The following is a 27895-nucleotide window of genomic DNA, read 5'->3' on the forward strand; positions in this document are numbered from 1 at the left end:
GGCTATGGCAGTCTCTTTCTTCGTACCCGAAGCTTCCCCTGACCCCTCTGTTGGTGGGGGGCTCGGCATGTCGAGCTTGTCATCCAAGGCAGCGAGCTGTTCCTTCGTGACGGCCTGGTTTATCCAAAAGAAGCCGAGCTCGTCAAACGGCTGCTCCAAGTGGTCGAGTATGGGAACGCTTTGGGGCATGGGGATCTTGGTCAGCACCGCCTTGAACAGTCTCAAGACCTTGGGTGCCTTTTTCCCTGAAGCTGGTTCCTCCTCCTTGTCGCTCGAGCCACCCGCCGGAGGGACATGTTTCATTTGGACAAACTCGACCTCAAACCCCATGACGCTTGCCGTCACTGTCAGCTTCGGGCTGTCCGTCTTCTCGTCCTTCTTGACGGTAAACTCAAGCTTGGGCTTCGTGTCCTCGCCACCGAGAATCACCGTGTCAGCTAGAAAGTCTGGCAGGCTAGAGCTGAGGCTGGTGTCGGAAGAATCGACGAGGCTGTTCATGATCTGCCCCAGGGTAACCGGCTCGATGATGTCTTCCTCTGACCCGAGGCTCGCGTAAAACTCCCACTCGCCATTGGCGTGGCATGTGTAGCTCAACCCCAGCGACACTACATCTCCTAGCATCAACCTCCCCTCGCATAAGAGCTCGGTCCCCTGACCGGCGCCTTCGGAAGAGTAGGAGACGCCCAGGTTGACAATACGTATGCCCTTGAGCAGCTCAAAGAGAGTGTCCTGGACGCTGACGGGGAAGAAGCCGTACAGCATACCCAAATTCAAATCCAAAACTTCAGCAGAGACACTCCACTTCCCGCCTGATCCGTAAGAGACACTGCCAGTGAGTGCGCTTGCTGCACAGCCCTCGGGAGCGTCGTACCAACTAGGCAGGGTCAAGCTGAGCCAAAAGTAGAGATCGACCTGCACTTTCCCCTGCTTCCAGTTCCAACTTGCTTCCATGGTGAGCTCCTTGAAGGTGAGAGCAGGCGCACTACTTCCACTGACGATATGGCGACAGTCGGTGATGGTGCCGCTGACAAAGAGAGACTCTTTGTCGACGCGGAAGCCGGCTGCGGTGATGGCGTTGGGGATACCCTGGGGAAGATCCGGAATCTTGGAGCCGCCAGCCATGGAGGAAAAGAGAGTCGTGAGCTCCAAGACCGGGACCGGATTTGGCGTGACCGGTTTGAGGCTTCGAAACTCTTCATAGTCGCTGTATAGGGATAGAGGGATGTTCAGTTTGGACTGCAGCCATAGATTCCCAGATAGGGACCACTGGCTATCCCCCCCGGGCGTGTTTACGTACTCTGCCTCGAAGAGGATGGGAAGATTCTTAGCCGGATTGTCCCCCTGGCCTAGCTTGGCATTCACCTCGAGAGCGAGCGATGCCTTGGAGATGGACTTGTCCGGGCTGAGCGCGATGGTCAATCTGCGGAACCAGATGTTCTGGCTAATGTTCTGGTCGCGGAGCGTGTCCATCATGCTGCTGTTGCCCATGGGGAACAGCTTGGATAGCCATCCGCCCACGACGGAGGTAAAGCTGTCGTCGCTCTTGCTCGTCTTGATGGTGAGCTCGAGAGCCCCCGTGCTGGCGAGCTCGATGCTGACGGTTGGCGAGACCTTTGCCCTGGCCATGGCCGGATCATCGGGTTTGGGGCCCAGCAGCGTCATGACGGCGGTCAGAGTGAGGGACTGGACGGTGACCATCTCCGTGTCTCGTCCCTTCTTGGCCCTGAGGGTGCACGTTTTGCGGAGAATCAGCTGGACGTTGGAGACGTCGAACACGGCCTCGTCGTCCTTGTCTCCCGAAGGAAAGAAGTGGCCCAAGAAGCCGCAGAGGGCGGCAGTGCTGTCCTTTTCCGGGACAAAGGCGAGGCGCAGGATCGTGCGGTAGCTCGCGATAGGGGTCACCCAGACAGCGTTGCGTTTCCCGTCCGACGTGGCAAGGTCCAGGGCCCATCTCAGCCCACGCAAGCCGTCGTTGACAATGGCCATGGTTCGCGTCAGGGGGTTGGCGCTGGGATCGGTTGGGAACAGGGACAAAATCTCCCCGATGGACCAGCTGCTGACGCTTGGATGGCTCGCGGAAGAGTCGAGGCCAAATATCATGGTGCCGTTTCGAGTCCACGGCGAGAGCCCGTCACTCGAGACGACAGCATTCGTCCCCAGAGCCTTGGAGGTCGCCTCGGTGTTGAAGATGAGCCCCTGAGCCGTCTCGATGCGAAGCGCAGGTCCTTGGCCGTTGATGGCCATCTGGGAGCCGCCTAGGCCTTTCCGGATCCAGTTCCCCAGGTAGTCATCTTCGTGCAGAAGCGCCCATCCATCCTCGGGGCTCGACTTGAGCCTCATGGTGCTTGGTTTCATCGATAAGAGAAAGTCGTCGAGCCAGTCGTCGACGCCCAAGACGGCATAGTCGAGCGAGTCAGTCCTGGCTTCGACAGTTGCCTCATATGAGCTGCTTAAGATGCTGAAAGCGTATCGGCCGGGCTCAGAATTGGTCGCCTTGGCAGATACGGATGCTTTGGCAGATACCGATGCTCTGGCAGATACCGATGCTCTGGCAGATGTCGAGGCAACTGAAGCGCCCAGAAGAGGAAGCTGGACACTCTGCATCGTGAAGAGATTGTCCATCTCAGGGTAATCCCCCCACTGTTCTTCAGGCTTCTTCTTCGTCTTCTTCTTGTGAGACTTTACTGCACTTGCGGCTGGCCTCTCCTTCTTCTTCTCTGCTTCAACGAACGCCCTCTTCCCGAGCAAATCCCTGGAGTCTTTTATTAAACGCATCTCCCCGCTCTCCATTACCACGTGTACAAACGAAATTTGGTCGCTGCTTAAGCTTTCGACCGGCTTCTTGAGGTTGCTCGGAGGCTTCGCCTCGTCGTCGCCGTCGACTTCCGATCTGAAGTAGACAGTCTCGATCTGGTCGTCATTTTCCAGCGGCCTCGTTTTCCACACATAATTGACCTGGTTATTCTCTTCGTCAATGCTGTCGGTCAGAGACAGCCGCACGTATATGATCTCGGTGGTGGTTTGACCAGCGTTGTTCCACTGCCAAAGATCTCGGAAGAGGCTGTTCCCAATGCTGGCGAAGTTGATGGCGATCTGTTCAAAGATGGCCTCTTCGCCTTTGCTATCGTGTCTTAAGCAGCTCTCGCGGATGGAGAGCTCCATGTTGTCGGCGTCTGCGATGGATTTGAATTGGTGTTTGAACAACAACCTGAGGTGTTCAGCGTGCTTCTGACGCGCTGCCGAGAGTTCCTTGAACGCTGGTTCCTGTAAGAAGACATCCACATTGATCTTGTTCGGGTCCAGGCCTTCAGCCTCGTGAATAGCTTGCAGCCAGTACGGGTAGCAGGTGACAATGCATGGAGGCACTTTCCCCGGGCCGATCATTTTTCGTTCCGTATAGAAGGCGTACAGCATCATCAAGGTCTCCCAGGCTGGATCCAGGGACTGTCAGTGTCGGGAAAGACGGGTTGGAGATGTAGATGACTCACCGGGATGTCCGTAGTGGTCCGCAGAGGAGAAGATGACGTGCCTGGGCTTGGTGACAAGATACAGTTTGGGAGGGTTCGAGTTTCGAGCGCCATGGTGGCTCGACTTGACGCAGGTGATGTTATAGGGCGTTTTGTTGGGCACGAGGTTCTTCTCGAGCCACTCCGCGATGAGACCCTCGCCCCAGAAGTCGAGGTCGCCGGCAAAGTAATGAGAGACGTGCCAGTTTTTCCAGAGAATGATGGCGGCGATGGACTGCTGGTTCGTCTTTGTGGGCAGCTGGTTGAACAGGGTATCTGTGAGTACCAAGCCCGTCCTTCGCTCCCGCTTCACGAGGCCGATGACGTTGAGGTCGCTGGCCACACAGTACATACCCACTTCGCGCTTTGGTTTATCGCCTATCAGGTCTTTGAATTTGCGGATATCAGAATACACCCATTCAGACGGCTTTTCGTTGGTGAAGAAGTCGTATCCGATGATTCTGGAGCCCACCATTGCATTTGCCAACTTCACGCCGTTGAAGGAGAAGAAACATTCCTTATTATTGCCCGTGATGGTAATACCCTCGCCTGACTTCTGCGTCTTTGGTCCAGCCCACGTGGTGGGCGCGTACACGGTTGTTTTAAACCCCTTTGTACCAACTCCATCATAGTAGAAGCGGGGATAGCGGCCATCCTTAAACTTCCCGCCTTCGTCCAGTTCCCGCTGGAGCAGCCGGTTGATGCCCCTCCAGTGATCCGCATCCCAGTGCGTTATGACGATAGAGCGGAACTGGAGCGGATTTGTAGGGCCAAGGTTGCTGTAGGTTTTCTCAATGTCCTCGATTGTCTTGGCAATATTCCGCGCCGCTGCGTCTCGTGCCAGCCCGCCGTCTATCAGTACGGCCGACGTGGCTATTCGCTCGGTTATAGGGTTTCCGACCGCCTGGCACAGGACATGGATGGCACTATCACCAAGTCCAACATTGATGTGGAAGGATTCGACAATCGTCGTGGTTTGGGTAGCCATTGATGCTTACTACTCGTTGACGCTCACCGTGTAACGTATTGCACTGTTGCAACAAGAGCCAGAGGAGACAGACAGTTTAGCAGGTTGGTGGAATCATGCTACTACCCGACTGACTGCCTACACAATGGTATAGCCTACGGGTCTTTGGACGCTATTGGACTCGGGTATCCTATCCGAGTGACTTGACGGTAGAAACCAGGACGGGGAAGACTATGGAGACAGGAGAAAATAGTCCGGGGAGTACCAAGTTGTGGCTGGCTGAACCAGGGCCACTGCATATGAGCCCTGTGCATATGAAGCCCCTGTATATACATGATGCTAGTGGCGAGCTGAACCGGGACCCCTGTGGATGTAACCCCTCTACATATTTAGCCCGGATGCATATACATGTGATGGTACGAATCCGTACGTGATGAACCCGCATCGACCGGTTTGGGCATGTGGAGACAAACACCACACTATTTGATGCGTCTCAACACGCTTTGGGGATGGCCAACCAAGCCTGGGTGTGCGTCTTTCAGATGCCTGTTGTTCTGCGTGACGAGGTCCGGCTCCTCTTGATGACCGCCCCCGAAACCAGGCAAGAGGCAGTCAGTAAGATCAGGCACTCACCGAATCATGGCCTCTCTACAGACTGAAGACACGCTCCCAGGAGGCCTTCGCTTCCTGACGCTTCAACACGCTCACCAAGTCGCAAAGTCGAGGGCTGCAGCAGCCGCTGCAGTCTCGGCGTCGCTGAAGATAGCTAGCCAAGCTGGGCTCACCGCCGCCGCCACGGAAAACGAGGGAGACGAGAAAGACGAAGAAGAAGAGGCTGGGCTGAAACCACTCCACGATGGCTACCAGAAGCTCTATTCATACTTCCCTCCGCGCCTCGACGGTGGGAAGCAAAGCATCACGGCGACGCAGACCATCTATGCCAGCGGCGCGACCGATAAGCAGGGCCAACTGGGTCCTAAGGAGACGACAAAGTCGTTTCTCGTCCAGGCACCGCAATTCTCACTCCCAGAAGGCTGCGTCCTGTCGGTCAACCCCGCGCCGGGCGGTCTCGCTCCCGCAGAGACGCTGCCTCACGTCGTCTTCAAGGATCCTCATTTGCCTTGGGAGAGGCGCATCGAGGAAGGCGACGCGGCTCGACGAGAGCGCATGCCCTGGCTCGCCCTGCTCGTCTTCAGCCAGGACGAGTTGCAGCTCTCGGACGAGGTGCTGGGGGGGAGTAACTCGCCCTTTGCCGTGACGAGCCTGGCTAAGGACGCCGACGGGAAGCCTGCGACGATCAAGCAGAGTCCCGAATTTGCTCTGAACCTCTCGGGACCCGACATCGCGGCCTTGAACGGGCAGGGCTCCATCATCTCGCCCATCCCCCAGCCGGATGACGCAGCCAGCAAGACGGCAGCTGTGTTTCTGAAGCCAAAGCTGTTCCAACAGCTCATCACCACCTACGAACAAAAGAAAGAGCCTATCGAAGACGGGAAGCAGCTTGTCCGGCCGTCTCCAAAGGAAGGGCAAGCAGCTGCCGACATCTCGCGGTTCAAGTACTTTGCCCACGTCCGCCACGTCAAGACCGCCGGCATGACGGCCTCGGCTCAGTACAAGGAAGGCCTTTTCAGCGTCATCATGTCGCACAGGGCAGGGCCGCTCGAAGCGGACCAAAAGGTGCCCGCCGTAGTACATCTTGTCTCGTTGGAAGGGTGGAAGGACATGGCCTTCCCGCTGCCGCCTACAGCGCAGCGCGTTGCCGTGTCTTCGCTGTATAGTTGGACATACACGGCGTTACCAACCGGCGGCACCAGTCTCAAGGCAGAGTTTACGAACCTCGACAAGGACATCGGCCTCCTGAGAGCGCCAGACGCCCTGCTTGCCAAGATGGAGGCGTCAAAGGACGCGAAGCTCGTCGCGAAGCTTGCCAAGAGAGTCAGGGAGGGATACACGATGCAGCGTCATTGGACGAGGACGGGCGAGGAGACGAGCTGCTACTTCAGAGCTGCCCTCGTGCCCGTGATGCCAGCCGAGCCAACATGGACGGCCATGTCGCAGTGCGGAAGCGATCTACAGATCCTGGACCGCGATACGGGCATGATGGACATCACGTACTCAGCCGCGTGGCAGTTGGGAAAGTCGCTGGCCCTTGCCGACGCCGCCTTCACGACGGCTCTGACGCGGCTGTGGAACGGCTTATACGGCATGTGTCTAGACGGTGCCAAGCGGGACAAGCTTAACGAGGAGAATGCCTTCAAGAGCAGAACCGAGGTTTTGCAGTCTCTCAAGACGTCCATGATGACCCTGAGCAAGATCCAGAGACTCTCGACGGAAGACCGTCAGGGTAAAGACGCGCAGCCCCGAGGCATGCCGGCTGCTCGACGCCCGTTGAAGAAACAAGTCATTGCGCTGGCAGTCGACGATGCCGCGATCCTCGAGAAGAGCGAGGAACGAGCCAAGAGGTATATTCGACGGCTTGCCGGGGCCAAAAACGACGACGGCAAGGAATACTCGGACGGTCCAGATGGGCAGCGCTTCTACAACGAGCTCAACGCGTGCGTCTCGACCGAGTGGAAAATTATACTCGGCTGGATCATGGACCGCATGCATCTCTTTGGTGTGCCGCCGCCCTACCTCCTCGCCGACCCGAGCTTCCTGCCCCAGGAGAGCATCCGGTTCTTCCACATTGATGCCAACTGGCTCGATGCTCTCATCGACGGCGCCCTCAGCCTCGGGAGCCACATGGATAAAAAGGACAGCTACATCCGCCGGAGGATCAAAGGGGCCATCAACACGTATCTCCAGACGACAGACCCGGCCACGGGATTCAGGCCCCAGATACCGACGTACGGGATGCTTCTGAGATCCGTCTTGGTCTCCCGCTTCCCCGACCTCAAGATCGAGGCGCCCATTCCGGAAAACGCCCCAGAGGCAGGAAGAGTGGCGATCCTCAGACAAGAGATGATTGGCGACGGGCTGCTCCTGTGTCTCTTCGACAGGGTCCCCGGCAAGGACGACGAGATGCCCGTCCTGGCCATCACGCAGCCGCCGCATCAGCAGACATTTGCGCTGTGCAATACGCTCACGCCCGACTCGCTCAAGACGAAGTATAGGCGCACCTACACGGTCACGAGGGACGAGTACGACTTTCCGGGCAAGCTGCCCGAGAGGACGCTGCCCGAGAGGACAACGGAGCGCCGCCATGAAGCATCTGGATCTTCGGGCGAGGCTGGGCCGCCCATCTTCCTTTGGGGGGACCAAGGCGATGCCCGATTCCTCCTCGTCGACGCCTGGGCCCAGGACGTCCTGGACGTTCTCCGCAACAAGATGCCGGACGACTTCACCGACGGCATCATGACGTCGGCCGTGGCGGCGTTCCAGCTGGGCGAGCCCATCTATCGCTTCTGCATCGGCAAGACGTCCAGTCTCAAGTCCCTTGAGCCAGACCCGAGCCGTCCACCTCGAGTAAAGGCGTTCCAGCTACTGGACCCTATGCGTAGCAGCGACTCGCAGGAGGCAGCCCAGGGAGTCACCTCTAGTTTGGTCATGCTACAGCATCCAGTAGCCCCAGCAGCCCCAGCATTCCCTCTCATTGCGGCGACGAGCCTCGGGTCTGGCCCGTCCCCTCACTTTCACTACGCACCCCCGCTGCTACACATGTCTTCCCTGGCCCCCTCCCTTGTGGAGATGGCGCAAGCGGTGACCATACCGGGAAACGAGGGAGCTACCGGGGTCAAATTCGCCTACAGAGTGCATGCCATCGAGGCTCCGAATAGCCCGCTTCTGACGGGCAGGGGACCCCTGGACCTCATCTTCACGATACGGCGGTCAGATGACGATCTTCTCTTCAAGGACTATTGGCTCAAGAGCATCAAGCTCGCCGTACCCCGCGGCGAGAAGCGAGACTCGCCCTCGACCGCCAACCTGTTGGACAACTACACGGGGCCCGGGCCGTCGATGCTGAGCAATCTGCGGTTCAACGTGCTCTCCGATACGACGGTGGACACCCTATTCCTCGAGATTCGGCCACGTAGCAGAAAGGCCCGCAAAGACGGTGTCTTCATCGACCGGGTCCGAGAGTGCGGCTTCGTGCTGCCGCTGGTCGACGTTCACGACTATGATCGGACGGTGACGGTGCATTACACGGAGGAATGGTACCACCCGCTCCACTCGCCGGGGCCGAGATCCCATTTCTTCGAGATAGACCTCCTGCCGTCAGGGCCTCAGCTTCGGCCGCAGTAGGTATTGCACTTGATGAGGAATAGTTCATCTACTAGTTCCCAGTGTACTAGTTCCCGGCGGCACCAGGATCCTGCATCGGCACATATCCGCCGGTTTTCTCATAGCCCTAGAATAGATTAGCTCCCGGTCATAGTCGAAACTAGCGGCGTCGAGTATGCCGTGATAATCAATAGTTGACCTGGCTACTGTCCAATCTAAGTTCAATAGGGTCTAGCCAAGTCAAGTAGACCGGATGGTGGGGCGTTTTCCCCGAAACATTCATCCCCATCGACGTGTGATGTACGGAGTAAGTTAGACGATCATCTATTCCATAGCTAGCTAACTGACGCGTCACTTCGCGTCACAGCTAGGGATACTCCGTAGTTTGGTTTCCTTTGCGCCTTCAGCGAGTATGAGACGAATCGAACTATTGAAGTTGTGCATAACGCGCTATTGAAGCTGTGCATAAGACCATCGAGTCGTAAAAACCCACCCCACATCAGTCTAGGCAGGTCGCTTGACCTAAACTACCAAGTCGTTTGCTACGCCTCTAGATAGGTGTGTTGCATTGCTTGTGGGATTCCCTCGGGTGATCCAATCATCGCTTGGAGACAGAGGCATCGCGACAATTACAGACGCTCAGCTCGACACTTTCACGTCAGCCGTGTCACGCTCATTCCAAGAGGTTTAGTCTCTGTACGTACCGGAAACGTGACAATGGCAAAGACGTATCGAAACGGTCGACGATAAAAGCCCCAAGAAACAGCCAAAAAAAATCGACAACAGCCACTGTTTCATCGAGTCTTTCTTCTCCCAACAGTAAACCACCACGCATCAACACAATGACCTCCAACGCCCTCATCTGGAACCCTCTGGCCAAGGCGGACCGCATGTTGGTCTACTACAACAGCTCCAAGGGCAACCTTGGCCTGCGGCAGTGGACAGACGGCGAAGAAGGCTGGGGCCCCGTGTGGGCTGAGAAGGAGGAGAGCACCAAGGGCAACGTCTTGGTCGGTGGAGGGCTCACGGCCTTGCAATGGCGTGACTGGGTGAGTTTCTTGCCACTTGAGCCCATTGCTGTTGAGCCTACAGTTCTAACAGTGCTAATCAACGAACAATAGATCCGAGTCTATGGTATCACGACTGTCAAAGATGCCACGGCAGGCAAGGAGGTCAACTACATCTCCCTCCTCAGCCCTGTCGTCCAGTCTCTGAGCATCAAGACCAACTATAACCGCCTGACGGGTTCGAGCGACGGCAAGGTCAAGGCTTACCTGTACTTCTTCACGTAGGTTGATACACCACATCCCCCCCCCCCTCCCCGGAATCATCGACGCAGTGCTCAACAAGAACCCAACAACAGCTCTGACCCTCCTGTCCTCAACGAACGTTCTCTCGACAATTCCAGCACAAAGCCCTTGAACAAAGGACTCACAATCATGAAATCGCCAGCCGGCCTTAGCAGCATCGCTGCCACCTACTCGCTCAAGACGGCTAAACGATGGGTGTTTGTCCAATTAGAAAACAAGGAAATCGTCGCCCTGAACGGGGCGAGCACTGAGAGTACGTGTTATTCCACCAGCGAGACAGACAGACGGACAGACAATACAGGCAATGCCAGAGTAGTAAACGAGGAGGCTAATAATACTTTTCACCTTGCTAGGCCATACCGTCACGAAAGACGCCAAGCCCGGCACGCCTCTGGCGGCCGTCTCGTTTATTGAAGGCGAAAAGGAGGCCGTGGTGGTGTACTACGTTCGCAACACGGACGGTTTTCTAGCCCGCGCCAGTTCGCTCGACGCAGGCGCTACCTGGTCCGATGTGATACTGGAAGGGGCTGGCGTCCCCACGCAAGAGACGCTGAGTGCTGCTTCCAAGGACTCCTTAAAGAAGATCGCCGTGGTGTTTTCGGCCGAGGACAGCACCGAGACGCAGATCCACGTGGATGAGTGGGAAGCCATCCTTAAAGCCCCTGCCTCTGACAAGCCTTGAGAGGCAATTGGAGAAGGAGAACTTTTGTAACAGGATAGAGCCGTGATGGGGGATAAGCAAACATGCCGTCGTAGTGAGCAACAATCGAGGATGGAGTAGCTACTACTATCCAGGAAAGCCCGCCATAATTTGTCTAAGGCTATGATTATATACCGCTCATCCCTAGGTACCTATCAAGTAAGATAGACCCAGAACAAACTAGAACGTGACACGGTGAGCGTACTATGAGTGACATGTTTGGTTACCTTTCTGTCCACGGCCACGGCAAATGGGTATATAAGTCGGCTCCCCCACGACCATTCTTTTCCTCGCACCTCTCTCTCTCTCTCCCTTCTTTCTCACACTATCCCTCCCCGTCCCAGGCTTCCCACTACACCAGTTACCATGAGTTCCCTGCTACTCCCCGTCAAGTTGGAATGCTTCGTCTTCAACGAGGACGTTTGCAGCGGCGCCGACAACGAGGCCAAGATTGCACCGCTAGCTCAGCCAAATTATGCGCTGCTGCAGTACGACAACCACTTCCTCTCCAACGACGTGCTACGCCATGTCGACCTCCACGCGGCCTCGCCAGCGTCTACAAACATGCGCTTCACCGACCTCGGCACCAACCTGCCTCGCCTGAAGCGCCAGGGCGTCTACGTCCACTGGACAATCCCACGGCCGTACCGAGTAGCGGCCACCCAGACGCAGGAAAAGGCCCCAGCAGGCCTGCCGGAAGGTACTGCTGTCCCAGGTGATAAAGACTATGGCAAGCCCAAGACAAGTCATTCCCACGATCCGACTGTGCCCAGCTACTATGACGTTCCCTCGCGCTGGCTTGTCGTTCGCCACATCGCAGACGATAAATCCATCTTCCCCGAGAGCGCAAGAGGCCTCGTGCCCGAGTTCCGTGCGTGGGTCGTCGAGAGTGACGTCTGCAGGTCCATCGACGACCTAGACCAAGATGTAGACGTGCAGACGGACGTGTCACCGTACATAGCGCCAGAGTCTAGAGTCGACGGTAGTGTCGAGGTCGACATAGAGGCACAGGCAGAGGTCTTTATCGGCCAACGCTTCCCGGCTGAGACGTGGTCTGAGAATGCAAAAACGAACCGAGTCCGTGTCAACTTGTTCAACAGCTCCAACCAGCTCTTCGCCGACTACCAGCCGCACAACGGAAACGTCTTTAGCATGCTGGACCGGTTCGAGTACCAGGATGCCGAGAACAAGGAGCAGTGTCTGACGGCAGCCAAAGCTTCCTACTATGCCATCGGGTGGCAGCCAGACATTAATCGAGACCTCTTTGTCCCTCCAGCAAACCAAGGGGACCAAGATGGTTCAACTCGCCCGTCTAAGCTCCGCTTGCTAAACATGGTGCTCGAGGCCGACGGCCATGCCTCTACAGAAGACTGGAGCAAGGATAAGGAGCCCGGGAGAACCCTCTGCCATGGTGCCATGTACGACGTCGAATGGAACGCTCGGGGAAAGCCCTCCAACGTGCCCGCAGACAAGGCGTGCGCGCACCTCATGAGGAATTCTCCCATCGCCGTGGGGACGACGCCCATGGACGCCATCATGGCCTACGTCTCTGGACACAGCAAGTCTTCCGTCGGTGACGTTCGCGACCTTGAGATGGTTCTGCTCAAGCTGCAGACCCTCCTGCTGGATCGTGATGAGGGCGTCGAGCCGCAACGTCGGGCTGCCGACGTCCTCAGTAACCTCAACTTCCAGCGCGAGGAGGGAGGAAAGAGATATTTCCTCTCGGACCCCAAAGATGATTCCGCGGGGACCACCAGCCCTGGGGACACGTACAAACCGACCGCAGACGAGTTGACGGCGCTGTCGGTCCTGAATGAAAAGCAGCGTCAGATGGATACCCTGTCGCGGTCGCTGAGGAAACGCCAGTGGGATCTGTTTTCTCTCTGGTGGAAGGTACTGACAGACAACAACGCCGCCTTCAATAGCAGCAAGTACAAGACGTCCAGGGAGGGCATCACGAAGCACATTGGGGATCTCCACCGCAAGATCAAGGCCATAGAGGACGAGTTGAATCTGAGTGGTGTCAAGGTGCAGAGTGGCACTTGTCAGCCATTCCACCAAGCCGGAGACCCTACAGTCCTCGTTGCCGGGGTCGAGTCAGGTTGGCCAGTCGACTTTCTCGACCCGCTCAAGGTCAGGCTGCGCCATCAGATTCTGGGGGCCATCAAGGACAACGAGCTTGTTACTCCCACTCTGCCTCAAGATCTTGGAGATATCGTCGAGAGGCTCGACGACGCCTGGAAAACCGACGTGCGGCTCCTCCTGTCTGAATTCCTGGCCCTAAAGTCCGACCAGGACCGGGAGCGCAAGTTCGAGAAGCCCGCACTACGCCCTCTCTATCATGACATAGACCTGAGAACTGTTCCTTTCGAAGATGAGAAGCCAAAGGTGGCGGATGTGGTTCGCTGGCGTGACAGGTGGCACAGCACGCAGCCGTGGTCTCCTCTCTACCTCGAATGGGAGGTGGAATTTGTGCACATCCCCTTTGACTTCTGGGAGTTGGATAATGGCGACTTGACTGCCACTCCAGCCGTGGATCCTAAGCTCCGATACCATATCAAGACCCAGTCTCTCGGCGAGGGAGGCGTCAAGGACACGAGGAAGCTTTCTGGTAGAGTCTTGATGTTGCCGCAGCCAACGAAGTCGCTCCAAGACAAGATTGAGCAGCTCTTTGCCGACACGCCGGCTCCCATGCCCAAAGACATGGCATCCGATCGCAAACTCGTGCTGGCCAACATCGACAAGTTGAGCCTCATATCGGCCCCTCTGGCTGGCTTTACCAACCACCTCATCACCAGACAAGGAGGAACACACGTGAAGCCGACATACCGGCAGCCGAACCGCGACGGAGACGGCGGTAGCCTCCCCCAGGTCATTCCCGAAGCCATCAACAAGGCCAGTCATGGAGAATTCAGCGGAGCCGACTTGATACTGATGGGCCTGGAGACGGATCTGACTCCGTACGGGACGGCCGTCTCGTTCTCGGCCAACGGAGAAAACCCATTCAAGCCTGTCACACACGGTCAGTTCTGCTTCTCCAAGCTCAACATTGTGGACAAGTTTGGCCAGGCCGTGCATGCCATCTCACCCAAGGCCCACGGCGACAAGAAGATCCCCAAACTATACACCAGCGAGTATCTGCGAGCTCAGCAGCTGCTACAGCTGCCCGCTTCAGGCCCGCCCCCTGAGGGTGGGCGCGGCGATGCTTCGCTCGTGAGGAGCGAGTTTGCCCAGATTCCTCCGCAGATCAACCAGCTCGCACGCATCAACGCTGAGTTCGTCACGCTGCATCAGCCTGCAGGCTCGGATTATGCGCCCTACTGGAAGCCGGTTGGACAGGCGGGCGAGCCTGTTTGGGGCTGGGTCATGATCAATTATGCCAACTCTGGCTTGCAGTTCTTTGCCAGTGACGGAAGGTTTTACAGAGAGGTCAGGTTCGGAGGGCCCACGGGCAGCATGGCCTCTCCCAACTGGATGCCAGATCGGACAGGCCTCGATCCCAAGACAGATCCCGCGCTGAAGCAACTAGAAGGGTTGCTTGAGACTCTAAAGGACGAGCACTATCTCAAGGCCTTCATCCGTATCATCAACAAAGCCATGGGGCACATGCTTCCGGCCCCAGGGGCATTTTCCGAATTCATGAGCGCCATTGTCGGCCAGCCCCTTGCTCTGGTCAACATGGGTTGGTCCATCGAGCTCGCTACCGAGGCATACACGAGCCACGCCTCCCTTGGGGGCACTTTCATGCGCAAGAGGCTCACGCCAGACCCAGACTTTGAGGAATCCCACACGCCCGAGGATCAACTGTACAAGTTCCAGGTGAAGCTGGGAGATGAGAAAAAGGCCTACGACGGGCTTGTCGCATACTGGAACGCAAAGCGAGACCCAGTTGTGGGTGACGGCCTCGATCTGGGGACGCTATATACGTACTATATAGAAAAGGAAGAGGGCCAAGTCCCCAATGCTGATGATCCCTCAAGACTAATCAGCAATGCAAACTTTCCCAGCTTCGAGCCCTACTACCTCGACCCCACCGAAGGCAAAGCCGCGGATCATGAGATCCGGCACTGCCGGAAACTGCACGGCTTTGGCGCTCTCATTGACCCCTTCACGGCCGTCCACGGGTACAGCAGCATCCTTCCGGTGCGGGAGCTGAAGCTGTCTCCGTGGATGTGGGAAAAGGCGTTCCGCAACATGAAGGCCTTTTTCCACATGGGGCCGCTGATCATCACGACGGACCTAGTGATGCCCAACGCAAAGCCTCCAGCTGCAGACGGAGAGGAGGTTGCGGCTGCAGAAGTAAAGGCTACGGATCCAAAGCCCAAGCCGGAGCCGTCCAAAGTCAAGCTTCCGACCAACAGCCTGGCGGAGTGGGAGTGGCTACAACCGCACAAGGTAGGCGAGGAAGCCTTTCCCGAGTCGGTGCGCGTCGAGAGCTTCGGCGTTGCCCCCGTGGATCAGACACCCCGGTTTGAGCCGAATCCCTACACTGCTGTCGAGGGATACCTGCGTCTCAAAGGTCCTAGCGTGGCAAAGGAAGCCTCTAAGTGAAGTCGAGTCAGGGAGTTAATTGAGAAAGTAATAAAAGAGGTAGCTCATATGAGGTATTATATATTTGCTAGGAAAGAAACTTGTATAAAAATATCAGCATCTTAGCCGTAATTTTCCTAGTATTAAGCATCTACAGTGTGTGGATAACACAGTGACATCTCAGTAAGAGCTGAACGGGGCTTGGCCACCGGTGAGAGCCGTAGGACGAGTACATGGGCAGCGGGCTCGAGGGCACCGACTTGGTGAAGCGCGCACTAGTTAGACTAGGGAGGAAGCGTGCACCCGGGCATACCCACGGCATATGTTATGGCTGATTTGCAGCTCTTTAAGAGCGTGTCTCTATGGTTTAGGGTGGTATTGTGATGGGGCCAACGGTCGACCTGGAGTTTAATACGGTACGGGAGGCCTGTGCTAGCTTAGGCAGTCCCTACTTAAGGCGTTGAGTCTGCTTGAAAAATAAGACGGCACGCTTTTTCTCTTCTTTGATTAACACAGCATCTTTAGTCTTAGCACGCTCCTTCTACTGCAGCTGTTATAGCAGCTCTTGATATTATTTTTCCTTCCTTTCTTTTCTTGGGAACCCAGAAGCTATTGATCAATTGCTCTAGCTATCTCCCGCTCCTAGGAGACAGCTTTGGTGTTGTCTTTTCCGATCTCTCTTCCCCCTTTAGCCCCTACCCCACGGACGGGTGTGTTCTGCACTAAGGACCTCGCCCACCAACAAAATACCGAGTGGCGAAGCGTTCTCTTAACCTGGCTTGTGTCATTAGGTTGGTGATATTTGCACGTGGAAAGACCTAAGAATTGCAGACGTCTCTCGTTTTGGAGCCCGCTGCGAGCAAATTATGTACTTACCCTCATTGGCGCCAACTCGTTCGCTTTGTTGAACCTACTAGACCACGATCTCTTCCTTATCGTGGTTCACACTCTCATTAGTTGATATTCAGGCGTTAGCAACGGAGACCTCTAGAAGAAGGACCAAGATACATGTAGAAACGGTATTTGAGCAGAGTAGCATGGGGCCTTCTAACGCGGCAAGTTGGGGTGGAGTTTTCCTTAGGCGTCCTCAGGATGTGACGATGACGAGCACGGTCCTTTGGGATCATAAGTGATGCCGGCTCCTCTTCCTCAGCATAATCCTACCCAGAAGCAACAACGCAATAATCCCGTACGGAATCCTCATCTAAGATGGAGTCTTTCATCTTCCGCGCAACCAGAGTAGGTACTACAGCGAATAGATAAACAGGGAAGCAAAGGCGCACAGACACCCCGCAGCAATCCGCCATAATCTGCCCAGTTCTCCTTTGCCTATCCCCATAGTTTGATAGCCCCATGGGAGGACAAACTAGCAAGCCATAGCAAGTAGTACAGCTAGTCACAGTTAGCTGACTTGATTATCATTCGTTTGGGATTGACTTGCATCCTGGTCTTTCACATTCTTGGTGAAAGCAAGCCGAGACCTAATTTGACAAGTTCGGGGTCACTGGCTCGTCCCAGGCATTCGAGAGCCAAATATCGTTCATCCTACCTGTTTGATGATGTTCTCCAGATGTTAAGAAGTTCCTTTCAACTTTTCGTCGGTAAACTTCCTAACCGATCGAATTGCTCTGAGATTCCCATAAATTGTTTCCTAAATGACATTCGAGTTCATCGGTCGCATCCCAAGAACGAAATCGAGTAGTGCGCGGTTTCGATTCGTTCTAGCACTTGAGCTTTGGGGTCGCAAGACAACCGATTGCAATCTCGGAAGCTGATCCGATTTCACAAGTTGCATCAATCAGACGTTTCAGTCCCACTGGGGAGTAGGAGTTCCTAAAGAAGTAGGAGTTCCTAAGAACCCATTGTGATTAATGTTGAGCTTGAACGACCCGTTTCCGGGAGCTGGAACAATCAATTCCCGACCGCTCATGTCCCAGTTCTCAATGCCTGATTCGGAGCGGATTGCGATTCGAAAGGGAACGATTGTAACATCAGGCTTGATTTTCTCAGGTCCACTAGTAAAGAATCTTTCTTGCATTAGGTGGCATCCGGCCATGCTCCCCGAGCTGTTCAGTGGCCTTGACAACCGGAAACCTAGTCTCCTTTGTCCAGGAGTGAATTCATGTCTCAATTGAATCGGCTGTGCTAGCTTCCCAGACCTACCAAAGGTCCTGTGATTCTACGTTTCCGAACTAGTGACGGCGGAGGTAGAGTTTCAGTCCTTCGAGGAATTTGATTCCCCCCATTTCATCCAATATCATCTTTAGCACGCAGCAACCCTTTCATAGCAGTCATCGTCAAACATCCGGTTCGCGCGCAGGGCATATTGCACAATGAGCACCACAGGATGGCTACTATCTAGGTTAACGGCTGTTTGGAGGGGGTTAGCGACATATGCGTCTCCAGGATGTCATCCCGGAAAGATCTTGTCAGTGGCCAACAGAACATGAGAGTTGCAAATCCTTCTTTGAGCCACAAGCTATCCTGGTATCGCCTTGCAACGAGGTTTCTGAGTCACGTATGTGAAATCTCGTGCAGTACCATGTCTATGATTCTCTGCTTCGTGTCTAAGGCAGAATCGTCAGGATCCAGTGGTACGCTGGCTGTCCGAAATATGAAGATGGCTCAATTTTCTATTGCGCTGGCTGAGAAGTCCAGACCGGCAACCGGATTAAGCTTGGGAAGTGGATTCCCCGACTGTAGTGGTGATGAATTCGCCAGCCAAGAGATCACCGGCATCATTACTGGCCCGGATGAGCTTGCTAGACTTTCCATAATACTATTACAGGATGTGATGAAGTTCGAGTAAGTTCACGGAAAGGTTTATCACATCTTTTGCATATGAAAACCTAGACAAGGGTGTCTTCGGGGCTTCATGACGCCCGGGGCTTGATCACCGGCGCCGATGCCTTTGCTTGAAGGGCTGACAAAGTAACGGCCAGACTAAAGGAGCCTGCTGCCAGGTAACGAGCATGGCAGAGGGAAAATAGAATAACTCCCGAGTGATCCGCCAGATGAGCCAGCATCAGCACTTGGCACGGAGATAGTGCTGTAATATCCGTATCGGATGTGCTGACAAACGTCTGAATGGGCTCCGTTTTATATGTCTGATAGCGTCAGCCGAGAGAACTTCGCGTCAGCAATGGCGCTAATTCTCATGCTGTCATCTCTGAAGTAGTTTGATTGCTCGCAAAGCTCGGCGGTCTTTCTCGGTCTCAGACTGTCAACCTGCAATTCCCTGCGTACGTTCGTCTCCTGACATTACGTTCCTCAACCCATGGCTTCGAGCACCCACGCAATTGATGACCACTTCGCCACTAATGGCGTTGCGCCAAGCGGCCTACCCTCTGCGAGTAAACCGGTCTCGGCCGAACGGCGCCTGCAGAATCGCAAGGCCCAAAAGACATACCGTAAGCAATTTCCTACCTAAGTGGAGTTTTGTGCAGTTGCTGAAATATCTGGCAGGGGATCGAAGACGGGCGCGATTGCGAGAGTTAGAGGACAAGGTTGCCCGGCTGGATGGCGTCTATCCATCACAGTCTGATCAGTCTGATGGATATCCACTCTTGTCGGCGACCGGAAACTTGGTGCCACTGTTGGGCAACCCTTCCCCAGCGTCTTCACCCCGTGATTGGCACCCCACGGGATTGAACCCGAGTATCATGCCCAGCTCAGATGGTGATCTCTCCCTGGTTGGCCTTACCACGTGGCTCGACCCGGCGAGACCAGGCGGGTACAGCATCCAGACTTCTTCAAACGCTACGCAGTTCGCCGACTCCTTCTTTCCTGGGCAACTACCAATAGCCAATGCGCATCGAGAATCAATGCTTGAGAATCCTAGCAGCCTTATGGACACTCAATCTGAGAAACCACGGAGTCAAAGAGACATTCTGATCTTTCGGCCTGGTGGAAAGACAGTTTCTGCCCAACTGCGACAGCTCCGACAACGCATTCTGGCCTTGCCGCAGGCAGCACGGGATGAGCTCCGGGACTGGGCCAAGAATGGGAATTTCAGCTTTGTAGACACCTTTCATTACCTCGTAGAAGACGGGAACGGTCACGGCTCACCACTAACCCATCTACATCAACACCCTGGAGCCACGGCGTCCTATTCCCCGTACCGGAACGTCTTGCACATGGCGCGAATATCCTACTTCGCCGCTCTCTTCGCCAATTTAGCTCTCTCGGGTTTGACTTTGCTCTCTTCCTCGACGAGAATAGCAAATCTCCATTTCACGGCGGGCCGCTGGATGGTGGCGCTGATGAGGCCAACGTCCCGCCTAGTCTGCGCCCCATATCGTCACAGCTCTCTATTCCACATCATCCCTACATCGACTCGCTGCCATTTCCTACCTTCCGTCGTCGGATATTGGCTGCTTTGTCGACCGACCCTCCATTACTAGACGAAGACGACCTCTGCATCGATCTAATGGTAAGAGATGGGCTTGTGTGTTGGGGCTCCTGTGATCAAGGGGGGATGGACCGCGGGACGCCCTGGGATAGCTACAGCTGGCAGGCCAAGGGATGGTTCCTTCGTAAGTGGTGGTGGCTTATTGGTGGTAAAGACGGCGAGCTCTGGTCCAGCTCTCGGTGGTGGGCGTCACAAAGGGGGGAGCAGATTACCTCTGCAGATTGAGAGAGTACAAGCTCATGAAAGCTATTTGCAGCAAAAGATCCATCCAAGCTACTCTGGATACTCCTAGTTCGACATTTGGACGAAGTGAAGGTGGGTTGCAGTCGTTTGCCGCTCCAGGTTGCTTACGTTTGCTGCGTGGTGCGAATCGCGTCAGCACCTCCACCGGGAGTCACGAGCCGTACTTTCCCGGTACCGTCTCAACGCATATAAATATTTGGCTCTGGTCTGTCCAAGTATCTGGCCTCTCAAGTCAAGCTCATCCAGTATTCATACGAACCCAAGAAAACTCGCTGATCTCGACACCATGGCACCTTTTGATTTTCACACCACATCCGACACCGCTAGCAATGCCCTCAAAGCTGCCATCGTCGGGAAGACAAGTCAGTTGAGATTTTTTAAGAGCAAATTTCTTCATGTACTAAACTTGCTAACTTGCGATCTGACTATAGTCGTCATAACTGGTGTGAGCCCCAATTCGCTGGGAGCTGACACTGCCCGGAGCATCGTCGCTCAGAAACCCGCTCAACTGATCCTGGCCAGCCAGACAGAGGCTAAGCTACAGGAAGTGATCAAGTCTCTTGAAATTCCAGAGGGAACCACCGTGCGTCCTCTCGTGCTCGACCTCGCTTCGTTGGAGTCAGTCCGTCGAGCCGCCAAAGAGGTCTTGGATCGTGTCACCTCTATCAACGCCTTGATCTGCACCGCCGGAATCATGGCAGTTCCATCATACAGTCAATCAAAGGACGGTATTGAGCTTCAGTTTGCTGTCAACCACTTAGGCCACTTCTCCTTTGTCAATCTCTTGATAGAGAAGCTGATCGCCGGCAACGCTACCGTCGTGACTTACAGTAGCGAGGCACACACACGCGCCAACCCAACCTTTCTGGACGACCTGACCTACGACAATGGCAAGGATTACGAAAAGTGGACCGCCTACAGCAACTCCAAACTCTGCAACATTGCTCATGCAGCCGGGTTAGCAAAGCGATATGGTCCACGAGGCCTTCGTGCTTTCAGTGTGGACCCTGGCATCATCGTCACCACGGCGTTAACTCGAAGTGTACCGCAAGAGGACTTCATTGCCATGGGTAAGAGCCTGTTCACTGATGCCCTTGATGTATGTTTACGACCTTGGACTAACCGCGATTATACAGGATGGGCCGATGCGAACGGTAATCTCAGCTCGGCCATCAAAACGAAGACCTCTGCTGAGGGGTCGTCAACTGGCATCATCGCTGCATTTGATCGCTCTCTCTCCAGTTTGTCACCCACGCCACCTTCGCCACGGAAACTATACTAATATGAGACCGACTAGATGACAATGGCGTCTTCCTAGCTGACGGCAACCTGACCGAAGATGGCCTGCTCCCCACCGCTGTTGAACCTGGACTAGTGGACAAGTTGTGGAAGATCAGTGATGAGTTGGCCAACAAGAGCCTCTAGAAAGTAGTTTTCTGTCTTTGAAGTGGAAGTGTCTCGTTCATGCTGAAGGATCAAGGCGTCTAGACTACATCCATACAAGCCATAGGTATGGAGCTCCTCTTTTGCCTTGCTAGCTTAGTGGTTCGACAGTCCATATATAGATAAGTGCGCCTTTATCTTTGATACACCGAGCGGACTAATTTTTGTTTTTCGTCGCTTTCATAATGACTGAATATGTTTTCAATAATATTGCATGCTAATGTATTTGATGGTATAAATATGGCGGCATCAAAGATGCCGAGAGGCTAGGATAACGTAAATATATGCCGTCGCTGAGAGATCATGCTGAAATTTATGCATTCTGATGGGAAATTTTGGTTATTCAAATCACGTTATCGGTAGTAATGTACAAGCAGATTGTCAAAATCCTTGTTGGTCAACGACGACTTGTCTCTCGCTACGCCATGATGCGCACAGTATATCTCCACAGCCTCGTTCTCGTAGTTCTGACTCAATTGATTCATTTCGCCGGCACATTCGTACTGGCTCAAGTAAAACAATGACCTTGCGAGAATTAACTCAGAGTCTGGTAGTTCTCGGAGCATTTCCACCCCCTTCTTTGCGACATTTCTGTACTCAGATGTCAGCTTTTTTGGTATCCCTCTCCTGAGTATAGTCACTGATCAGACCAATGCCAAACGGGCTGCGCAAGGATATCACTAGAAGGGGACGATGATAACGGGGAATCAAAGGAATCAACATAAACTCACATGGCGTCCTCGTCTTTACCTAGCTGTTTTAGAATCCGCGCATAATTATGAAGGGACAAAGCAGTTCGCTCGTGTTGGCCGCAAACATTCATTCGAATTTCCAAAGCCTGTAGGTAAAAGGCTTCAGCTTCGCCTAGTTTGCCTTGGAGGCGTCGAATATTCCCCAATGTCGTGAAACAACTGTTTGGTCAGACTGAAAAAGTTCATCGGAAATGTAACTTTGAACTTACTCTCCCATCATCGCACTTTCTTTGTCGTGGCCCTGCTTCAGGAGCTCAGTCGATTTTGTTGCGGCATCCCAAGCCTCATCAAGCTTCCCCATATCCAGCAGGGCAAAGGAAAGAGAACCATAGTTGAAAGCTAGATCGTCTCTTAATTTATCGCGGTCTGTTGAGGTGGTGAGTTGATCTTCCAGGAGCGAAAGGGAGTGTTGAAAAGCAGCGTATCCTTCATCGACGCGATTTGCGCTGAGATAGGCAATGCCGACATTCCGTTTCATATAAATCGTCTCTCGATCAATTAATCCTAGACCTTCACGCATCGAAACGGCGTCAAGAAAATGATTCAGGGCCTTGTCAAAACGACAGCGGCCAAGCTCGAGCAATCCAATTGAGTTGGTGATAGCAGAGACAAGTTCCCTGAGATCTTGGATAGCAACTGATGTCGACGACCTGGTGGCGGAAGTACTTGTGGATTCCGAATCACCGCCGACTTCTGGATATTTTTGCAAGCCCTGTTGGGCGATTTCCATCGCGTGGTTTAGTAAGCCCATAGCCTGTTTCCGTGCTCCTCGCTCTTGGAGATACCTGATGTGACATTAGCGCTGAGCTGATTCAAACTTTCCATGGGTTTATCTATCTTACCAAGAGGCTCTTTCAACCAGCCCACCCAACTTGACATATGATGAGATATCCTGTAGGATAGTGCTGGAGAAAAGATCAAGAAGTCGAAGAACATGAGGTAGAGCAAGTTTGCATCCTGCCCAGGAGTTGACTAAGAGGTCATTATCGCCATAACTTGGGAAGAAGTCATCAATGGTATCTAAGACCAGCACGAACATATCAGCTCTCCGCATTGGATCCATGCTTCGAAAAATTTTCGCCTGAATCAGGTTGTGCATGGAGAAACTCTTGCTCTTGGGTCCTCGGGAAATCAGAGACCTGTCAAGAAGTACCATCATTTGTGTATTTATGCTAGTATTAAGTCAGTAAAGATTTAGAATAGTTGAGAAATTAGGGTCAACGAATGAAGGCGAGTATCAACGGTAACTTACTCCTCACCAATTCCTAAGCGATCTTCCATGGTCTTCAATGAAGATTTCAACAAATCCTCTGTGATGCCATCCGGGTCGAAGTGAGATAGCAATTGTACGATAGTGGAACAGGCAGGGCTTAGAGACTTGAGAGTTCTGTCCCAAATCACTGGTACCCCCTCCTAGTGATAATAGTCCGGCTGATTAAACTGGCTCAGCTCAGACCTGACAGCGACAAAAGCCTCCGTGGTGGAAAATCGCATGGCAGCATCGGAGAGTGGGAGATTGAAAGAACGGATGAATCGAACAACTTGAGAAAGAGCCAAAGGCAGGCCGCCACAAGCCTTCGAAATTTGTAACGCATTCGCATCATCCGTTCCATCGGTGGCCTTTGATTCTTCCGGGGCGTTTTCAAGTATGAATTGAGTGCCGTCCTTTGAGCTGAAAGCCCTGAGAACTATGGAGGTTGAAATAGGAGGTTGAATAAGATTTTGGTTTCGCGTGGTTATGATGATAGACCCTCGCGCTGCGGTTGGCCAGTAGTCGTCCAAAGAACTCAAGGACTCAACATTGTCAAGAATCAAAAGCCAGGTATGAGCTAAGAGCCATAATTAGTGAGATATTGAGAAGCTATACATGGAAGAGAAAACAGAGACGGACGGACACACCAGTGTTTCTTAGCCACCTCTTGGTAGCTTCTCGAACCATGCCGAGAGATTCTTGGTTACTAGCACCTTGGACTAGGGCGACTTCGACGGCGATTTGCTCGAATCCTTGCGCAATCTTTGATTCGTTATCTGCTGACACCCAAAATATGGCGTTGAATTCGCTGAAGTGACGGTACGCAAATTGGAGGGCCAGCTGGGACTTGCCAACACCACCCTCACCAGCAATGCTGAATACATTCAGCTTGCGTTCCCTTTCTGGGACCAACATTGTTCCATTTGCTTCAATTCTGTCTCTCGGCCGAAGAAGGATGGGTTCTCAACGTGCGGAATAACTCTGTAAGATGTTGTTGTCGGTGATTCCACGCGGATGGCTCGTGGTGACGACATGGCGGAGATTCTGGAAAGGATGTCTTTGCGGCCCTGCCTGGTCAGCTGTTGGGTAATAATATGTAAGCTAGCGTTTGATTCAGCATCTATCTCTTGCGTGGGAGCCGTGATACTCTCGAGGGAGCGGTTGGATTCGTCTTGGAACCGTTGGCGTTTGCCCGAAATTATTGATACACGGGATATAATGCAACAAAGGTGTGTTTACAGAAAGAAGAAAAGAAGGTGGCTCCCAGGGGGGTGGGGGGCGAAGATTATATACCCCAAGGACCGCGAATCACACGCGGAACCCGGGTGCCAATCATCTATACTCATGGGGGACAGATAGGAATCACACGATTCATGTCAAGAGAGATTCGCTGCCTTCCAATCTCAAGCCCACTTGCCATGTGATAAAGCTTGAACCCAACTTTAACCAGGACAACTTCCTGGAGCACGTCTAAATTGGTCGGTGAAGATGATGTTCACCAGCTGTGCCCAAGGCTGACATGGCTGGCTGCGTTGTGGTCGAGACCACTTGGTGCATCCAGTTGCACTCAAACTTCATTGCCATCACCCCAGTAATTGTCTCGTGTCATGGGAATAGCTGGGATGTTGAGGCCCGACGTCTACTTTATCCACCCATTTCCTCTAGCTAATATAGTGTCCAGCTACGATGCAGCCAACGAGACTATACCATTGATTGCAAAGGAAGAGCTTGGTCCAGAGCCTCAGATTCAAAGATCTCCAACATACACTGGAGGATTTAACCGGGGATTGACAGGCTTGTACCAATCCCGGTACGAGACTGCAGGTGGAACTGAGCAGCGACTTGCCGCCACACCTATGGAACTTCATTTACTTATGCCTCGGAAGCGAAAACACAAGCAACTCCCAAGTTAAGAAATCCAATGCGCAAAGTAGGTAAATTGGTTTGCCCTGATGTTTAGCTAAAGATGCTTGTACCTATATGCGAATAAAAATACTCCAAATGATTGCATTCATCTTTGATCGCCTGCCTACTCAATCTGGATTCTCGACACCCCTGAAATGTCATCAAACCGTTGCACAAAGGGGACACCTTCCGCTTCCTTCTGTGGCGGTCGCCTTCTAACCTGAGCCCTCAAGAGCCCTATCCTCTGGAACGACCCCCCTTTATCCTTGTGAGGCTGCAAAACAAGGTAAATAGCGAGGAGTTTCTGCCCTTGCGCCACTTTCCGCGTCATCTCAAGCAAGTGGACATTTGCCCCCTTTGCGCTGTGCTTCCAAAAGTTTTGAGAATCCGCGTTGAAGAACCACCCCTCACGGAATGTCTCCAGTTTTGACCCGGTCCCGATACTCAGCGATTGTTTTACACCACCTTTGGTCTCCTCAATCTTCATGAAGCTCGTTACCATTTTACCCTCTAGCGTTAGGATTCCTCGTGTGAGAGCCCCGATGAACGAGGGTGGATCTGGCTGACAGTCTATCTTGACCACCTTTGCAGCCATCGTGACGTTCGGATCAGAAATGTCGCTTTGGCACCAGAGAGTGGCCAATCCGCCCGAGACAGAGCCCCAAGACCACGAAGGCGCCTTCTTCAGTTCGTCCGGCCGTTCCCCGTTCTCCATGATGGCCCAACAGAGATCTGCCACGAGAGAATCTTCCCATAGGCCAGCGAGATACCGACCTTTGTAACCCTTTGCCAGAAGCGTGGCCACTCCAGCAGTCGCTGCTAATCGATCCGTGGCATAGGTGAAGTCCAGATTCATCATGCTTTCCACATTCTCATACCATAACTGGCGCCGTTTCCGGACGTCTTTCGTCTCTAAGCCATACTTTGCGGCGCTGAGAACTTGGTTGGTGGAATGATCAGAGCGAGGCGCTGCTGGGATCATGCTGCATTGGCAATGCGTGCTAGAGTGGCATTCCCATACGAGCTCTCTCACGCCAAAGTGCAGGAAGCGGCGAGAAAGGATATGCTCTTGGAAGACCCATCCTCTTTTGGTCAGAGGAAAATGGTCAAATTCGTCGTCTTCAACATCAAAAGGGTGGTCGATTGCCGTCCTGGCGACAAGATGGTACGGACGTCCTTGGGCATCTTTCCCGCGCAGTTCGAGTGCTTCGTCAGTTTTCGACCCCCTTGGAAACAGTCCGATTGAGCCATCCTTTGCGGCCGAAGCGGCGATTGTGAGATCAGCGTTGGAATAGTACGAAGCCATCTTTACTGCCTCCTTCTCCCAGTCAGCTGTAGAATCCTGAATAATGCATAGCGAGTCGATCCAGATAAACTCGACACCAATACGGCAAGAAAAGTCAATGGCGTCCTGAAAAGTAGCCGAAAGCTGCCCCCAGAGAATCTCGTCCATGTGCTTAGCGACGTTTCCCTTCTTTGTGACGATGATCTGCTGTTTTCCCCAGCAATGGCTGAGGCAGATGTAGGGAGCCTGTCGAGATGGTGAGGGCTCACACAGTCGCACTCTGCAACTTCCTGGTTTTGAACCCGCTATAATTTGAACGACCCGCCGAGGTAGAATTCCTTGTGTCAACGTTTTGCAATCTTTGTGGCCTTTTTCGCATTCGCTCATCCATGATTTGACCTGTTCAGCGAGGACAGTCAAATTAGAAGAAGGAAGAGTTCCAGGGAGAAAGATCGGCCATGGACATGGTTTTCCTATGTCAAAGTTAGTAAAGAGAGGTATATGGGATCTAAGGTCCATACCTGGCACTGAATAGATGTGAAGTACTCTACTCTTCCAGCCGTCCTTGACCTTTCGAAGTGGATCTTCTTCTGTTTCGGGAAATTCCTTAGGGGACGCCGATAATCCCAGAATCTCGTTGGAAAATTGGTTCTCATCTCCTCCGAAAAAAGAAATAAAAACACGATAGTATGATGTGGCTACAAAGACCTCTGGGTAGCAGTGTTGCACAGCTTGGTACATGATGTTGCATGTGGTGCACGACCGTGCAGATCGAGAGATTTCTTGCAAGCACGGGGCAAAGCCACGAATAGTGGCAGATTCTTTCTTGATATGAGCATAGTCAAGGTCAAGGCAAATGTTGCACATTTTTATTGGCTTTACGCCGGGCTTGCTTTTGGTCTCTGTCGTGGCATGACTCTTTTGCGGTGAGGGTTGAGGCTTCGCTGGGCTTGAGTGAGCCTTTGGTGTCGCAGGCTGGCTCTTTGACAGAGTAGGCTGAGTCTTTGGAATACTTGGTTGAGCCTTCTTCGCACTGGATTGGCTTTTTGAAGAGCTAGCCTCAATCTTCTTAATGATCGGGAGAGTCTTCTCCGTGGCGGGCTTGAGGGTAGGCGTGTGGGGTTTTGGCGACGGGCGGGGGTCTGCCGGCTTGTCTTTATGGGTGCTGTCTTTCTTCGGTGCCATCTCGAAGTTGGCACGAATCAGATCCTGGGTATGGAGCGTTAAGATAAAATATTTGCTCTTGATTATGGAGGCGCTGGAACCCCCATCTGTTGTGTGAACCTCGTAGGCGAGAGCTGAGATGCGTGATTTACTTGTGCTGATGCGTAGGGTGGCCGCATCGAACTTGTCGCAGGATTGCACAGCCC

The 27895-nt window shown here is 53.7% G+C and overlaps 8 protein-coding genes across 8 annotated transcripts; 6 read left to right on the top strand and 2 right to left on the bottom strand.

Moving 5' to 3' along the window:
• The first annotated feature begins 4049 nt into the window (after nucleotides 1–4049).
• On the top strand, nucleotides 4050–4536 carry BGZ61DRAFT_453074 (uncharacterized protein). Its single transcript, XM_046246029.1, has one exon. The coding sequence runs from the start codon at nucleotides 4301–4303 to the stop codon at nucleotides 4526–4528; it is 228 nt and encodes a 75-aa protein (XP_046103725.1). The 5' UTR covers nucleotides 4050–4300; the 3' UTR covers nucleotides 4529–4536.
• A 528-nt stretch (nucleotides 4537–5064) lies between these two features.
• BGZ61DRAFT_453075 (uncharacterized protein) lies at nucleotides 5065–9002 on the top strand. The gene has a single exon (XM_046246030.1). The coding sequence runs from the start codon at nucleotides 5113–5115 to the stop codon at nucleotides 8713–8715; it is 3603 nt and encodes a 1200-aa protein (XP_046103726.1). The 5' UTR covers nucleotides 5065–5112; the 3' UTR covers nucleotides 8716–9002.
• Nucleotides 9003–9536: 534 nt separating this feature from the next.
• On the top strand, nucleotides 9537–10686 carry BGZ61DRAFT_533107 (uncharacterized protein; the record flags this gene model as incomplete). The annotated part of the gene is made up of 4 exons (XM_046253960.1): nucleotides 9537–9743; nucleotides 9816–9982; nucleotides 10034–10257; nucleotides 10358–10686. 4 exons carry the CDS (start codon nucleotides 9537–9539, stop codon nucleotides 10684–10686), a joined length of 927 nt encoding a protein of 308 aa, XP_046103727.1.
• A 354-nt stretch (nucleotides 10687–11040) lies between these two features.
• On the top strand, nucleotides 11041–15308 carry BGZ61DRAFT_518428 (uncharacterized protein). Its single transcript, XM_046252361.1, has one exon. The coding sequence runs from the start codon at nucleotides 11071–11073 to the stop codon at nucleotides 15253–15255; it is 4185 nt and encodes a 1394-aa protein (XP_046103728.1). The 5' UTR covers nucleotides 11041–11070; the 3' UTR covers nucleotides 15256–15308.
• A 3203-nt stretch (nucleotides 15309–18511) lies between these two features.
• Nucleotides 18512–19958, top strand: BGZ61DRAFT_533110 (uncharacterized protein; the record flags this gene model as incomplete). Its single annotated transcript, XM_046253961.1, has 4 exons — nucleotides 18512–18644; nucleotides 18700–19351; nucleotides 19414–19666; nucleotides 19938–19958. 4 exons carry the CDS (start codon nucleotides 18512–18514, stop codon nucleotides 19956–19958), a joined length of 1059 nt encoding a protein of 352 aa, XP_046103729.1.
• A 216-nt stretch (nucleotides 19959–20174) lies between these two features.
• Nucleotides 20175–21313, top strand: BGZ61DRAFT_421458 (uncharacterized protein; the record flags this gene model as incomplete). Its single annotated transcript, XM_046243506.1, has 4 exons — nucleotides 20175–20250; nucleotides 20320–20958; nucleotides 21025–21129; nucleotides 21186–21313. The coding sequence occupies 4 exons, from the start codon at nucleotides 20175–20177 to the stop codon at nucleotides 21311–21313; spliced, it is 948 nt and encodes a 315-aa protein (XP_046103730.1).
• Nucleotides 21314–21684: 371 nt separating this feature from the next.
• Nucleotides 21685–24250, bottom strand: BGZ61DRAFT_533112 (uncharacterized protein; the record flags this gene model as incomplete). The annotated part of the gene is made up of 7 exons (XM_046253962.1): nucleotides 21685–21922; nucleotides 22063–22242; nucleotides 22293–22868; nucleotides 22926–23255; nucleotides 23336–23496; nucleotides 23545–23912; nucleotides 23983–24250. 7 exons carry the CDS (start codon nucleotides 24248–24250, stop codon nucleotides 21685–21687), a joined length of 2121 nt encoding a protein of 706 aa, XP_046103731.1.
• Nucleotides 24251–25364: 1114 nt separating this feature from the next.
• On the bottom strand, nucleotides 25365–27392 carry BGZ61DRAFT_353980 (heterokaryon incompatibility protein-domain-containing protein; the record flags this gene model as incomplete). Its single annotated transcript, XM_046240572.1, has 2 exons — nucleotides 25365–26998; nucleotides 27047–27392. 2 exons carry the CDS (start codon nucleotides 27390–27392, stop codon nucleotides 25365–25367), a joined length of 1980 nt encoding a protein of 659 aa, XP_046103732.1.
• Between the last annotated feature and the right edge of the window lie 503 nt (nucleotides 27393–27895).

The sequence above is a fragment of the Ilyonectria robusta genome (genome assembly GCF_021365365.1).
Source record: "Ilyonectria robusta strain PMI_751 chromosome Unknown BGZ61scaffold_11, whole genome shotgun sequence".
NCBI lineage: Eukaryota > Fungi > Ascomycota > Sordariomycetes > Hypocreales > Nectriaceae > Ilyonectria > Ilyonectria robusta.

Coding starts and splice junctions, on each gene's coding strand:
- BGZ61DRAFT_453074 (XM_046246029.1), top strand. CDS start 4,301: ATGTCCTCGATTGTCTTGGCAATATTCCGCGCCGCTGCGTCTCGTGCC.
- BGZ61DRAFT_453075 (XM_046246030.1), top strand. CDS start 5,113: ATGGCCTCTCTACAGACTGAAGACACGCTCCCAGGAGGCCTTCGCTTC.
- BGZ61DRAFT_518428 (XM_046252361.1), top strand. CDS start 11,071: ATGAGTTCCCTGCTACTCCCCGTCAAGTTGGAATGCTTCGTCTTCAAC.